This window comes from Micrasema longulum, unplaced genomic scaffold (genome assembly GCF_059751315.1).
Source record: "Micrasema longulum isolate JH-2025_06_02 unplaced genomic scaffold, ASM5975131v1 h1tg000664l, whole genome shotgun sequence".
Taxonomy (NCBI): domain Eukaryota; kingdom Metazoa; phylum Arthropoda; class Insecta; order Trichoptera; family Brachycentridae; genus Micrasema; species Micrasema longulum.
The window spans coordinates 90,107-106,962 of NW_028277860.1; the positions used below are offsets into that span (position 1 = coordinate 90,107).

Below are 16,856 nucleotides of genomic sequence, written 5' to 3' on the forward strand. Positions count from 1 at the left end.
AATGTCACGGAGTTTTCATTTTTATATGTTCATATTTGTAAAAATAAAATAAAGTGTTCAGTAGACTCAAATCAGTGTTTGATTTCTAATTATAAAAATTGATAAGTTATTTGATAAAAAGTCAAACCATCACTTGACTGATGATTTAAAATATACATTGATGAAGTAAAATAAGTAAGTTCAACTGTCTTGATAGATTTTAAAAGCTGTCGACTCCATAAGAAAATTTCTAACTCGATTTCCTATCTGTATTCATAAGTTTTATTATTTTTATTACCGTTATAAATTCTGCCGGATCTGGAACTAAATCCACGGTGCCGCATGAGAAGTTGAATTGAGATGCATTCGGTGGCTTCTCCTTATCGTTTATTAAAAAAAAAATAGAATAAAAAGAAACTAAAAAATGTTTATATTACAAATGTGAAAAAAAGTATTGTTGCTTGATTTGAGGTTTCGGAACAATTGGAGTAAAACAAACTAATTCTTCTATGTATAGATACTTAATTATATATTTTAAATAATATATTAAGCCCCTGATTTTTTACAAATCAGTATGTCACTTTTAATTGAAATATACAGGGTGTTATTTAAACCCTATCACATCCGAAACCACGATGATCAGTCTGGGCAAGAAGACATATTAGCATATTTAAAAAAATATTTAGAACGCAGAAATTTTATAAAATAAAATATTTAAAAAAACAAATGGTTGCTTATCTCTGCAGGGGAGAAGCGAGGCGGGCGTGGCCATGTGGTTGACGGTGTATCAATCTCCCCCCTCCCCTCTCCTCGCTTCACCCTTGCGGAAGTAAGCAACCATTTGTTTTTTTGAATATTTAATTTTTGTAAATTTTATTCGTTTTAAAATTTATTGTAATGTGCCAATAAGTCTTCTTGCTCATACTGATTATCGTGGTTTCGGATGTGACAGGGCTTATAGAACACCTGTATAAAAAAAACATAATTGTAATTTTCTGCGACAAAATCAACTGCCACTAATGTTAGTCATAGACAACCCTTTCTCATGTCTGTACTTAATAATAAAAAATATTTTAAATGTTAAAAAAAGTTCAATCTTTAATATACAGTCAAACTCGGTTATTACGAGGAACTACAAGAGAAGGGTTTTTTAAATCCAATCGCCATTGCATATCATCCCTATTAAAAATTATAATAAATGCTTATAAACACACCAGTTTCTAAATTTCAAATTCAGATAAATAAACATTTGTATTTGTTCACAATGTTGACAATGTGAAAACTTTTTACAAACTTTAATATATTTCGCGCCACGTTCTTATTTACAAATAATTGCTACTTTTTCGCAAATTGAAACACTTCTGTTAGTAGTAATGTTTACAATTCAAGGGTATGGTTTCAAATTATCTGATCGAGATCTCGCTATTTCCGTGATCCTTAATACCAAGTTTGACTGTATATGTATTTATCAATTCAACAAATAAATTCATTAAAAATGTGAATATTTATGATGTTTTTATGTTGAATTTGGTTGCTTTTGAAATCAATTGACAAAAATAATAAAACACTGTTATAATACATTACACATTTATGTACTAATATATTTTTAAATCATCTGTTTTTTAAGGGATGATACTTACTATGTGATACACACAGAGAAGCTTAACTTTATGATTAATCATAATATAAGGAATATGAGAAAAATAAGTGTCATTTGTCTTAAGCCATTTGCAATTTGAATTGAACTGTTATCATGAACATATATATTACTAGCGGACCTAACAGACGTTGTCCTGCCCGAATGTTGGCTTGCCTGCTTATCTTGGAAAAATACTTTTCATCTAGTTACTTATTTGTGATTAAATTCCAAAAGTAAAAATTGGTGATATTCAAAAAGTATTGAATTTAACTAGGTACTTGTTTATGGTTGAGTTCCAAAAATAAAATTAATATTTTTTCAAATATGGCATTCTTTTTGCAAACGTCAAACTCCGGTCGTCTCACCATCAAAGGGGTGTACTTATGTAGAAATACGATTTTTTTTAATGTATTGAATTTAATATTATTTTAGTGTTACCAAAAATCCAATACAAAGAAACAAATAGGTAGTAATTATAAGGAATTTAAGGAAAGAATCTGATTGAGATCCACAAAAAACAAATGCTGTTTGTAAACATTCAAAAACATACTTTTTTATACACAAAAAAACAACATCTTTCCATTTTTTTGCAAATGCATTCTCCTCGGACGCAACCCTGTTAGATCGATGAATTAAACATTTATGCTTCTAACTTCTTTTTTACATATTCGATTGAAGATTTTAATATCTACAAACACGCACAGCGCAAAAATCTATGTTTCTCTGAAAACCGCACGTAAATCGGTTAAGCCGTTTAGGAGGAGTAAGGTGACATCTCACGTACAGAGGAATTTTATATATATATATATATAAAGATATAAAATTGTCACTTTTGGTGTTATTTTTCTCGAATCATTATAAACAATTGTATGTATGTAGGAAAGGTGACTTTTGTCTCATTAAGTATTTTATAGGATAGTAACACTCTAGTTTTGTTAATTTTTCAACACGGAGAAAAATATTATTGTGAAAAACGACAAAGAATCTAATGATTTTAGTAATCCAAAGATTAGTAATTGGATGACTTAATCAAATCATCATATGAATGAATTTATTAGGTGTTATGTTTTAGTATTTGTTCATTTCCGATTGGTCTATCTGCATTTAGTATAAAGTTGCAGTAATTTGTCTATCACTGGTTGTTCTATTTGAACTATATGGATAACTTTTCAAAGTTCTTATTTAGTATTGTATTTTATCGATATTATAAAAAACCATGACACACATAATTTCGTCACCTTAATAGGGAAATATCACTTTTTTTTTACAATTTTAAATTAATACGAGTCTATGAAATACTGTCTAGTAAAAAAAATAATTTTTTACTACTTATTAGTAGAATAAAAATATTTTTTAACATATTATTTTTAATTCCCACGAACACAGACCAATGCATTGGCCACGCCCCTAATACATCACGATTTGTAAATTTTGAACTTTGTGACCGTTTAAATTAAAATAAAACATTGTCACGAATCTTGATGTCAAAATTATCAAGGCCAAACATATCACGTTTTTGTAGGGACATATTTTTTAATTAGTTATTTTTTATTATTAGTTTATACATACATATTTACAAAAATGGCACAAAAAACACTGGCAAATTCTGCTTGTACTAAGAGTAGGCGCAGTATATAAGGGTCGGCAAGCCAGAAATATTAGTATGCCTAATGTTGCAATCGGTTCCTATATGGGCAAATGCCTGTTTTAAGGTTATGTACGAAAATATTTCTCCACAATATCCATATTGATTTTGAAAATACAATTAATTTTTCTAAATCCATTTCATATATTTTTATCGGTATTCGTAGTATGTGATATTTCCCTATTATCATCACTTTGTAGAGTATATTTTCCTTGTGTTGTTTGTACTTTAAATTTATTATTGTATACTTGTGGAATTAAAATCTCATTTTAACTAATCCTTCAGTTACAAATATTTACAGTTAAGATTGTAATTTTTTTCCTAAGCCACAAATTAGTGTTATGCAATTAGTATGGTTTTATTATCATCTGAGTGGTAAGATGTCATGATGAGCCATGATCGCCAAGACACCGTAACCGACAGAAGCAATTGTTAACGGGAAAATATTTTGTCTTCTATTTTATTTATTTATTTTTATTTTATTCCAGTAAAATGGCTACATAGTGCAGAGCCAATTCTACCATATGAACATTAACATAATTATAAACATAAATATAAGCATAGATATAACAATAAACATAAATATAAACATAAAACAAAATTTTATATTTGCAGCACTTATGGTGGTCTTAGCATATCCCGCCATCGATTGAACAACGGTGAATGGATCCACCCTGCAGTGGCTTATATTATAAAGGAATACACTTTGAGAACTAGGTTTTATTTTGCATATTTATTTTATTGATATCAATAAAATAAACAGTCGAAACAGAGTTTGATTCTCAAAGTGTATTCCTTGTTAATTGTGAGGAAGAAGTGTTCTGTAAAATATTGTTTTTGTCGGTTACAATGTTTTGGCGATTGCGGTTCGATTAGTGGTTTTGTCAGTACAGGCATTGTTATTTTTTTCTCCTTTATTACTTATTACTCTGTTTTAAATGCAGTTTCAATTAAGATTAATACATAAAATGCGCATACGAAACATGAGTGTTTAGAAAAATCAAATCCAAAATTTTTTACATTTGACATATTATTTGGTTGTTATTTTCACCGCACTATGTACTTAATTTTTAAATAAATTAATTACTTTTATGCATATTGTCATATATTCTGGAATATTTTTTATACTTAAACATGCATCCTTTGACAAGGACTAGTTTTAATTTGAATATGTAATATTTCTAAAAACTGATCAGTGTCTTTCTCGTACTAATTTTAATAAAGTCTTGTTTTATATGATTTGTGTTTTTTTAAATAAATACTATTTTTTTTTCATATTTAAAAAGGCTAAATGACTGTCAATGACGATAAAGCACATTTTGCAGGAGAGTGGATAGATTTTAAAAATTAACAAAACTTGCTTTACTCAAATCAATTCCAAAAAAATGTATGTAAGACAAGTGTTATGTAAAACTATAAAGGGTATGCAGAATAATAATTCGTAAAATAAGTCAAATTTTGTGTGTCATAAATTGTTGCTTTTATTGCATTGTATATGAGGTCTTTTGATGTAAATGCCAAAATTTAATTCTGAAACTATGGGTGTCAGCTCACATGACGCAACTAAAAAATTGGAGAAAATTTATATACATAACTTAATTTTGGCTATAGTGGCTTTTCAGTCTCTTAGCCTTTTTACAGTCAGTATATTGACTCCCAACAAGGTGCAATAAAATATTTATTGGCTAATTTTATATGAAGAAAAATGAGTGCAAACCGGCTTAATTTTTGCAGAGATCCAAAAAAGTTACTGAGTAATTGACACAATATTGTGAGCGGAAATTTTAAATTTTGCATTGGGCAAAGTGTAATTCGTTTGAGAGAGAAAAAAACATTAAAAGATACAAATCTTCATTTAACAATACATATTTGTTCTAATACATGACCAAAAACAAGAAATATGGTTTCTTTTAGACTTTTTTCCCCTCTTTCAGCATTTAAAATATTCCCAACAATGAGTGCTTGTCAGTTCTTAGCAACTTGCCTAGAAAAATAATGTAAAAATCCACCTTTTTAATAATTTATTACAATTAGATTGTACAAAAAAGAACACTTATATATAGAGCCTTTGTACATGAAAATAAATATCACATTATGATTTGAGTAATCAGTTCGTTAGATATAATCGAATTAAATCATTTTTGCTTGTGGGATACTTTGTAACCGGACAGTAGCTGTTTTCGTTGAGATGCTTCAAGATACACCTGTAGCAGAAAACATATCTGAAATAAGAAATACAATATTAATGGCACATCACTGACATGCCCATCTTCGAGTATTTGTGGGATTTGGCCATGCCGTGCTTTCTGTCTTACTCCTTTTCTGCATCCATCAACTTCACTATCCTTGTTTCTCTAATTTCATAATTCACTTTAATAAATCAGGACTCCATTTTGGATGGCTTATTTAGCTTTTATTGGACGAAAAATTTATTTGCTAAGATTGATTTAAATCTTTTAATATTAAAGAAAACAATATAAAAAACTTTTAATTTTAATTTGTTACCCAGATACAGGAATTGTTGTCGGATTCTTCCACTTCTGCATACAGATAGGACACTTGTTCATATATTGAGAAGCTCTCACATCCAACTGAAATTAAAAAACAAAACATTACTATAACGGACGGTTTAAAGATGTGTGTAATTTGTAAAATAAAATAATATGCAAACAATATAGTTAGGGCCCCCGGTATCTGTCGGCTAAATGTTAGACCTACAATAAAGGATGATTATTCCTCTTTAGGGTCTGACTTTAGCGATACCGGGGTGCTATAGAATAGAAATTTGTCTTTTGTTTGACTTAATTTCTGCCCTAAAAGGGCATTTATATTCGACGAGACTAAGGTCTGCCTTAAAAAAGGGATTTGTATTAACGAGACTAAAGTCTGGCTTTAAAAAGGCATTTTTATAAACGAGACTGATGTTTGCCCTGAAAAGGACATTATAATTGATGTGACGCGTGCGGCAGCTCCCAGCGAAGTGACCGAGCCGAGCGCCGGCACCTCCCCATGTGCACTTTGGGGGAGGTACATCGGCCGGGCATAGTGGGTGCGGTATTTCCCCCCCCACTCCCGTATTAGCCTAATGCCGGTTTGGACGCAGGTAGCGGGAGCCCGCAGCACGCCCTATATAATGTGTTATTTTTTAATTAATAAATCAGTTCACCTCGACACTTCACCTTAGTCAGATCGTTTTATTTCGCCCAACCTCCCGCTCTACTACTGGATCTACCCCTTGGACTTGACCATAGCTTTACCCCAGGACTATGAACCAGTATCTTCTGCCGACCTACGCAGTGACACCAGACTTGAGAGGGATTTCAAGACATCATAACTTTTGGGATTTACGACCCCGAGAGCGACGACGGCAGCAAGAGACGGCCAACACCTACCCCTTGCTTCAGGATTGTGGAATACAGTCCAAACTGTGACTTGTACAGTACAATTACAATGTTTTTTTTGTACAATGCGCAAAGATTCCTTGTCAAATGAGACATTAATTAAAAAAATATTAAATACAGGCACCTAATTCACAGATTGACAAGTAGCAGAGTTATTATTTCTTGACACGGGCCTGATTTATGGCTCCAGATGGCTAAAACAAAATAATATATGGGCCTACGTCAGACGAGCTGAAGCGCAAGACTGATCACCTTACCTTCATGTAACAAAAATGATTAAGATTGGTGTACCAATGGAGTGCCCTATGCACCATTAGGTGCGGAAAGGGAATGATGATGATGATGATTTTTCCTATAGAACAAACTTTTTGAAATTTTTTAAAGATGGTAAATGGTAATTATATTTATTTATTTATTTTTACATTTCATAATATATACAATTTTTTGTTCACTTTGCCCAGCTTTATGAAACCGTACTTATGATTTTCTTGTTATATTACTTTAAAAGGTTTTTTTATTTAATTTGTTTTTTACATTTATTCTTGAATTGTTTAAACTTTCTACTGAATTTGTTGTATAATTTTTCTTTTAAATCTTGAGTAAAAGGAAACATTTTTTTTTTAAAATATTAAGCCAAATAATGTTAGTATTATAAATTTTTGTAAAAGGCAGATTTGCCATTTATGTCAATAAAATAAAAAATAAAATACCTGAGGCACTTCAGGCACGGGCAGAGTATTGATATAAATTTGTGGTCCATTGTCATCCCACCATTTGAGGAACTGGATGAAGAATGCACCAAACTCCATACTGCGTAACATGACAGTTCCGACCATTTCAAATGATACTCCGGCAGATCTGATTTAAATAAGGAAATTGTATTAATATTGAAGACGCAATAGTGGTCCAATCTCTACTTTGCAACTTGATTCCAAAGATTTATTATGTGTAGAACTAATTAGGAAATTGCATGTAAATCTTGCGAATAAACAAATAAAAGCCTTTAAAATTAAGAAAATGCGAATGTTTAATAATGGCAAAAAAGGTAAATGCTACCCTCTAACACATTGGATGTCGGAGTAGAGGTTACCATTGCTCTCCATCAGGCGTGGTATTCTAAATCTTCTCTGCCTTCTAGAAAGTGGTTAATTTGGGAATTTTTATCAAAACAATTTACAAAAAGTGTAAATAACTTGTGCTGGAAAAATAGGAATCGATTGGTGGTAGAATAGGATTAGAACCTCAGACCTTTGATCCACAACCCGGTTCTAAATATTTAAGATGCTAATGTGATATGAAGATGTGGATGTAATGAAGGTGTAATTTGGATATGATATGGGTAAGATAAAGAGATGGTGTATGTCGCGAGTGAAGAACAAAAAATGTATTAAAAAAACTTAAAGCGCACTATAGTCCTTAAAATATAGCTTGATAAGAATGACCGCTGTCAAACTAATGTCATTAGTGATGGGAAATTACTGATCACCGATCAAATCGATTTTACCAGTTTTTTCATGCAATCATGAAACTCTGTTTCCGAAAGTTGATATAAAAACGCAAAAACAAGGCCATTATAGTGCATTTAAGACAATTATTCACTAAAAAATAAGACATTAATTAATTTTTTCATGAACAACATTAAATGAATTATTTTTTTATTCAATCAATTTACATTGATCAATTTGTCCCATCTCTAACGTTTTTGCCAAATGATGAAAACTTGCAAGAACGTCGTTAATAATAAGGTTTATTTTAATAAAATAAATTTAAAAAAACTTTGATTTTAATCACTAATTTTTTTTATTATTATTTTTTTTCCACCGACTGGTTTCAAAGCAAACAAGCTTCTTCGTCAAGGTTTACATAAGTTCTCATTATATCCATTATTATTAGCAATCTGTTTTATTGTATTAAGTTCTAAGTTAATTAACGTTCCACTAGATGATACTAATTTTAAAAAAGAACTTAAACGCAAACATATAAATAAATATTTATATTCGACTCCCACAGTAAATATAGCAAACCGATCTAAACAATGGAAACGGATTCTTTTTATAAATGACAATTTTTCAAAACAATTATCTAATTCCCTACCATCAAACATTAAACCGGCTTTCTACACAACTAATAATATAGGAACATTGTTAAAAAATCACAAAGACAAAGTCCATAAATATAATAAATCTGTGATATACCAATTAAATTGTAATGATTGCGATTCAATCTACATTGGAAAAACTAAAAGAAACTTTAATATTAGAGTAAAAGAACACTTCAGATAAATAATAATAATTTTTCTGAATTCGCAAATCATCTGATAGAAAATAATCTCAACCTTAATATAGACACTGGATTAAAAGTACTTCATGTTGAAAATAAAATTAGAAAACTTAGAAATCTTAAAAATTAAAAAAGCGATTCATAATAAGAAAATAATAATTAATAACCAAATAAACAATATTTCTTTTCAACAATGTTTGATTATGTCCAAATGCTTGCAGACTGGCTGGATTTCCTCCCTAGGGAGTTGTTCGTATTTAAATTTATTTCAACAGAGAGGGAAAAAGTTTTCGAGAAGGGAATATGGAAGTCTGGAAGTAGGTGATTTGGTTCAGCCGGATGAATCTCACCCACGTGATAAAGGTTTCAGCTCTTTTACTTCACAAAAGTCAACAGATGGAAGAGTTGAGGAAATGTGGATGTTCAAACATGGGCAGAATGGTGAATGTTACACAGTGTGTAAAGTGGCCACTTAAACCAGCCAATGACAGGTCATAAGCCCTGTAAATGCCTAGACTTCCATATTCCCTTCTCGAAAACTTTTTCCCTCTCTGTTGAAATAAATTTAAATATTTCTTTTAGTCGTCCCTGTCTAGCTTTGAAAATATGAATATCAAATTACCACCCGTGTAAGGGAAAAAACCACTTGATTTATTGGGTGCATGTGTAGTATTTAGAGAACATGATAGAAATAAAATAGGAATCAATTCATTATTTACATAAACCTTGACGAAGAAGCTTGTTTGCTTTGAAAAAGGTTGGTGGTAAAAAAAAAAAAAAAAAAAAATAGTGGTTAACCTCCAAATGTAAGGGAACTCTCTATAAAGATATCCAAGAGAGCATACCAAGCTCTCCTTGGTTCCACACAAAAAAATTGTCTAAGAGATTAATCTCAAACATTAGTAGACTACGAATCGGCCACTATTGCACTAATAGCCACCTTTTCAAAATTAATATTGTAGGAAGTCCATGGTGTGAATGTGGTTTGGACCATGAGACTCCAGACCATATATTCTTTGGCTGTCTAATAAGGGACAAACATAATATGTACTCCTCCTTAAAAAATTATCCTTACCCTATTAACATAGCATCACTCCTCTCCATCCTTGATCCTGAAATTATCCACCATATAGGAAGCTTCCTCTCAAAATATATGATAAATTTTTAATTAAAAAAAATAAAATGTTTTTTGATTTTTATTCCTTTAAATAAATTTTACTCTTGGCAGAAATCATCCTTCTTAGGATGGATTGCCTTAATATAAAAAATATAAAAAAAACAAAGTTGTTTTATTTATTTTATTATATTGAGTAACTACAAAGTTAGTGCTTCAAATATAAACTTTATATAGGTTTATTTTAGTTTTTTTTTTGTTTTAAAGCCGATTTTATATATTTATGTTGATTTATGTGTCAAGCATTGTATTAAAAAAATTAATTAACATGCCAGATACGAAGGATTTTTCGTGTGTCAATATAAATAACTCCTTAGACGTTACTACAAAGTTATGTAGTCACTTTTTCTGACAAATGTCATTCTAATCGAGCTATATTTTAAGGACTATAAATATCAATTACTCTTCAATACTCACTTTAGATTTCCTGATTTAATATCACACCAAAAATCACCCCACGTTCTCTCACTGGAGTCTATGATATTTGGGGCGTATTTAAGGTTGACCGATGCCAGTCTTAGAGGAATGGATGAGTAGTCTGACTTCCCTGACATGTAGGTCAGGTATTGTATTAGGGACAAGGATTCATACATGAAATGGAATGTAGACTGAAATTGTATAATACATTTTCTAAATGTTCCTTTCCAGCCCTGCAAGAATAAAAACAGAGACTGTTGAATTATTCACAAATTACGGTAGTTACTTCATTTATTTGTTTAGTTAAGTGCTGTAGATCAGCAGTGGCCAACTAGTCAATTGTAGCTTTTATGTCAGTCGATTGCGGCAAGGAAAAGAAAATTAATGTTTAAGGAAGACAGACATTTCATAACTACGCCCTCAACAGAGGGGTGACGGGCAGCCGCTTGGCTTATAAAAATCACCGGTCCAACAACTGCCCCAGTTCTTGGTTCCGGATTTACAGTTCGAAACCTGAACGGCGCATTGCTAGCAACAGCGGAACCCTGTAATCCATTGTGAGATGAATACAGGGACCGTACACTTGTCTATGACCTATCCTTTTGCTTATATTGATGTTTTTTGTAGATATTTATTAATAAAACTCCATAGTTAATAATTTAACTATCCTTTTGCTGTTTTCGCCCTGTAAGAGGATAAGTCGCATTTTCAGGAAAAGGTTGTCGCAGTCAGGTGTTGTCGCGCAGACACGGCCTTCCATTTTGAAGGCCAATCGCCCAGTCCCTGCTTCAGCTCGGAGGCCTGCAGCGCAGAACCTCTTCACTTTAAATCTGATCCAACGAGTTTTCAAAGCATGATACTGGAGCCCCCGAAGGCCCGATTCCATCATGGAGACCATCAGTCTTCATGGATTTGAGTTCTGTATACATCAAAAAGTAGATCTCAGGTCTAATCAAGTTGACCACCCGTGCTGTAGATGACCATAGAGAATTCACTCCATACCTGGTATTTGACAATATTGTATAGAGATCCCGATACAATACCTAATTGTTTATAGAAATCAGTTACACAATTTTTCACCAGCTTCAAGATTAATTTCTAAAAATGATTTTGTATGTTATTCTTACATGTTGCTTCAATTATGTATATAAATGTACTGAAACAATAATCAAGCAGTAAGTTATACATTTAAAAAAAAAATGTAATGGCAAAATACTGCCTTTTAATGTGTTATTAAAAAAGTTATGTAGGTACTATTTTTATGTTGTTTTTTCATTTTGTTTTTACTAATTTTCATTTTTATTGTCCGCAGTGGACATCCAAAATGTCGAGAACCTGATGCTTGTAAAGTAGGCAAGCGTGCTTAAGGCTCTCAAGAGACATCCACAGTACATGGCCAAGCCAACAGTTTCACTTCCGCTTGATGATAGTTGTCACCGGAGTTTGCTGTGTTCATTTTTTTTTTATTTCATTCCTTACAAAGTCAACCCATCGCTCACTCAAGATTCTTCTGAGACATCTATTTTAAAAACTCAGAATTTTGCTGTTTTGAGCCCTAGTAAAGTGCCACAATTTGCATCCGTAGAGAATAGGTTTTATGCAGGCCTAATATAGGCAACATTTGGTTTTCACTGAGTAAATATCTGATTTCCAGACAGCTTTCATACTGTTGAATGCAGCACCAGCTATTTCTAGCTACACTCCCAAAAAGCTACCATTTTCCATAGCGTATACTCTCAGGTACTTGAAACTCTTGACCCTTTCGATGACTGTGTTTGACAGAGTAAGGGGATTTTGGGCATCAAGGCATAAAGTGTTACATAGTACATGGGTTTCTGCAATATTGATTTTGAAACCCATACACGCGGAGTACCTATTTAGCCTATCTACAGTGACCTGAAGACCCCTTCACTGAATGGTCAATCGTAACGGCATCATCGGCACACTCTAGATCGCAGAGTTTTTTGGAGGACGAGATAGATATTCCTCGATCTAGTGGAATTGACTTCTTTAAAATGAAGTCCACGAGGAGAAGGAAATAAAAAATATTTTTAAGATGTCCTAAAGTTCCAATGATGTAGCGATAAATATTAAGTATTATGAATACATTGGTTAGTTTTACCTTTGTTGTTAAACCGTCAGCTTTATCAAGTCTATAGCTGTCAGCTAATTCATTGAGCTTTGTTCTGACGTAAGGGAATGCAGTAAGTAGAAATATAGATATCTTTTCTTCTCTGCCAGACAAATGGAGTCCATCACTAAACACCGGAGTTTTTGTTGATATTCTGCGTAGGCCATAGAAATGTTCCGCAAACGATGCCGCTACAAAAAAATATAAATGGAATGACCAAGGGCTATTATACGTCAGTAGCTTCCAGCTGCAGAAAATTTATATCATATCGCTATAAGTGACAGTTTAAGACTTAGTTTATAGTAATTAGTTGCAATACATCAAGGGATGCACACGTACAGAGATGTTTTTAAAATATCGATGCGTAGCAAAAAAACATTGGATAAGACATTGATGTTAGTTATGTATCGGGAAAAATATTAATAACTATGCAAATTCTACCCATGGAGTCTACCTACTAGTTTGTCCCATATAAATCCCAGTACGAGTGCTTTTGACCAATCAGAAGTCGCATTCTAAACTTAGTTGATGGATTTTACTTATATGCTTTTATGACTCCGTTATAAGTGACTGACTTGGAATTATTGTTGCCTGTCTGCTATTTATATTTTATGTTTGTATCCATATAGTGTTATTTATTATGTACTAGAACATAATATAAAAATAATGTAAATTAATGCCTCGCCACGAGTTTTGCCCAGAGAGTTGTTAATTTAAAAAATATATATATTTTCTTTTATTCAGGAAACATACAGTACAGTTACATAGTTTTATATTTTACACAGTTAGACTTAACTCTAATGGACCAGTGAAGTTTCGATATAATATAATAATTATATGTAAGGTTATCAATGAAAGTACAAAAAAGAGAAGGAAAAAAAATATAAATAAAAGTTGTTTAAAAATTAAAATTAAAGTAAAAAAAGTTATTTAAAAGTTTGTAGTTAGTATTTACAAATGGGAATAATATTAAAAATGAAGAAAATTTTTTTCTTAAATTAATTAAAAGGTAAGAATTAAAATAAAAAGTTAAAAAACATGCTCAGATGTATAAAAAACTATAAAAAAAAAAATTTAAAAAGGAAAAACATAAATATACACATACATATTTTCTTAAATGAAAGAAACTTTAATTGAAATAATATAAGACAATGAATTTAAGCCAATTTAAAAAACATCTTCAAAATTAATGACGATAATTAATGAGTAAGAGCAGAAATACATTCATATAGAAAATAAAAAATATTAAGTGTCATGTGAAACAAATAAATATTTTCAGTCAAAACCGAATTTCAGCTTCTGTTCTAGTTCTGACCAAAACTGAAACTTATTTAAATAATTATATCAATGTTTCTTGTATATATTTCTTGATAAAACTCCATAGTTTCTCCATAGAATTATAAATATTAATAGGACTTATTCGCAATTTCAACTTTCAAAAAATTAACAGTTTTTGCAAACCAGTTGTAATAATATTTAGGTTGTCTGTCCCTTAATAAAATACTTATTTAATCTTCTTATATCCAAACCTTGTAACAAATATTATAAAAGTTCAAAATGTTGTTAACAATTTACCAGTCCTGAAGATGCCTTCTTAGGGGCAAAAGCGCTCGTTGGTCAAAATTAAATAAAAGTGAAACTAAACCAAGAATTTCTATTGGTAATTTTATTTATAATTTTATCTAAATCATAAATTTTTAAATAAATTATGTCATTTCAAAAAGCCCTTGAAAAAAAAAATTAGGGAATTGTATTGTTAAACCTTACGAGTTCATTAAAATAAGTGTTAAATAAAATACGCAAGTAAATAAAAGGCATACATTTAACGGTTATTTAATTCATAAAACTTATATCCTTATATGTAACATTTCTTCAATGTACACTACAGGAACTTTAATTTAACTATTAAGGAATTACAAAAATATAAATCAACGATGTCAGCAAAGCACAAAATCGGTCTAGTTTTTATTTTTTTTGCTATAAAATAGCAATACAACAATAAATTATTTGAATACACACCAATCCAATATATTATCTTTCCTCTATCGTTCTTGTTCAAATAAAAATAGTTTTTTTTCATCTATTGATATGATTAAAAAGCCCCTTAATTTAATTTAATATAAATTAAAACTCTTTCTATCTGGTTGCGATACACTCCCACTTGCTTTTTAATGACGCACACGCTTACACACCTGAACACTTACTCTTCCACAAATACACGCAAACACACCTGTACACTTAATCTCATACAAATACACACAATCACACCCTTTTATTTATATATATATATATGTACGCACCCAAACATTAAAAAATTTACCATGCATGATTTTTATTTAGGAACTTCGCTGGTCTGTCTTTCAACCTTATCTTTATTTTGCAATTTAATCATCATTTAAATTATGTTTCGTTATAAAAAAAATTAAATATTTTTACATTATAAATTTAAATTGTTTCTATTCACTCATATCAAATACACACTTACCCTGTCCTTAAACCTACCCTCACACCCATATACAATCACACACATATTCACATACCTACCAAAACCACACTCCACTTTTTTACACACGCATCCTCACACAAAAAAAAAAACTCGCACACATGCACTTCTATGAATTATGTTTAACTGAACTGGATTTTTATAATTGTATTTATGTGGAAAACTGATATGGCTTTATTTTATGTTTTTTTTTATAATGTTGTGTATATTTTTTTTTGTATTGCTGTTGTTTTTCTTAATAAACAAAATTAAAATTAAATTAAATTAAATTGTTAAGTGTATGTTTCTGTAAAATAAATAAATAAATAATATCTAATTTAACAATGTTTGAGTATGTCCAAATGCTTACAGACTGGCTGGATTTCCTCCCTAGGGAGTTATTCATATTTAAATTTATTTCAACAGAGAGGGAAAACATTCCCTTCTCTTCTCAGTAAGGTTTTCCCTCTCTGTGGAAATAAATTTAAATATCTAATTTAGCTAATTTTCCATCCGAGTACAGCCGAACGTAATCGACCGATCCGAAGTATCGGCCAATGTTTGTCCAAAACCGCGGCCAGAACTCGTTTTATTGGCCGAAACTTCAGTTGGTCACTATTCATTGCGCACTTGCTAATTTTGTCTATTGCAACATGAACATAAAATGATTGTGTGCTTACCATAATTTCTGATGTAATTATATTGGACTAGAGTATTTGTGAACAGAAATATCTCATCAAACCATTTAACCATCCAATTTAGTTTACATGGATTTAATGATGCTATGAACTAAAAAAAGAAGAAAATCAAAGTATTACCTATTCATAGCTGAATTTTTACATTTAAAACAATAGAATTTGATACTAAAATTTCATCTTGTATACAATTATAACAGCAAACCATCAGGACATTTTGTAGTAGGGGCAGGCAGAGAAGATAGAATGCCATAACACTCTGTATACAGACCTCGCTTTCTCTACATTCATAAATCCTCTCATGCATGCACGCTGATTATTCTGAGTTTTTACATGTCCATCATTAAGCATTTGTTGGATTTGGTCATGCCATGACTTTCGTTTTACATGTCCAAACCAATTCAGAACTCCTTTTTTGATTTTGTAGATAGTGCTTGTCTCAGCCTTACTTAATTACTTCGAGCAATATATTATTTTTTGCCGATTTAATTGTAGTGAAAATAAGAAAAACTCAAGCAAAGATTAAATCATGGTTCTGATATGATACTAAAGAAACAAACCAAGAGTACTATTTGTAAATGTATTAAATATGAAAACATTTATCATAACCTCAATAACTCTTCGAAGTGCTGGTTGGACAGTGGCATGTAAGGATTCCTGTGCAATGACTTCAAAAATAGATGGCTTTTCATTCAAAGTTCGAGTTAAATGTGCTGCGTTAACTGCCATTTCTGATCAAATTATTTATATGGTTGCGAGTAATGAATACTGGCCTTCGGACCCCAAATTCAACCGATTAATTACCGTGACCGGCTAAATTGTTATTTATGTCTGTTATAAATTGTGCGGTTTTTAAAAACAGTCTGATTTTGATACATATAATTGATAAATATTTATCACAGCCGGCTTGTTATGTGAAAAAAACAATCAAAACAAAAGTTAATCTTTTGACAAAAATTACAAAACAATATGACATATTTGACATTTCACCCCACCGATGATTTAATTTCTAT

The 16,856-nt window shown here is 31.0% G+C and overlaps 1 protein-coding gene across 1 annotated transcript; it reads right to left on the reverse strand.

Moving 5' to 3' along the window:
- Nucleotides 1-5,269: 5,269 nt before the first annotated feature.
- LOC148279794 (peroxisome assembly protein 12-like) lies at nucleotides 5,270-16,856 on the reverse strand. The gene is made up of 7 exons (XM_088229395.1): nucleotides 16,453-16,856; nucleotides 15,829-15,937; nucleotides 12,658-12,857; nucleotides 10,536-10,768; nucleotides 7,375-7,522; nucleotides 5,769-5,854; nucleotides 5,270-5,485 (listed from the first exon to the last, which is right to left on the reverse strand). Exons 1-7 carry the CDS (start codon nucleotides 16,570-16,572, stop codon nucleotides 5,371-5,373), a joined length of 1,011 nt encoding a protein of 336 aa, XP_088085521.1. The 5' UTR covers nucleotides 16,573-16,856; the 3' UTR covers nucleotides 5,270-5,370.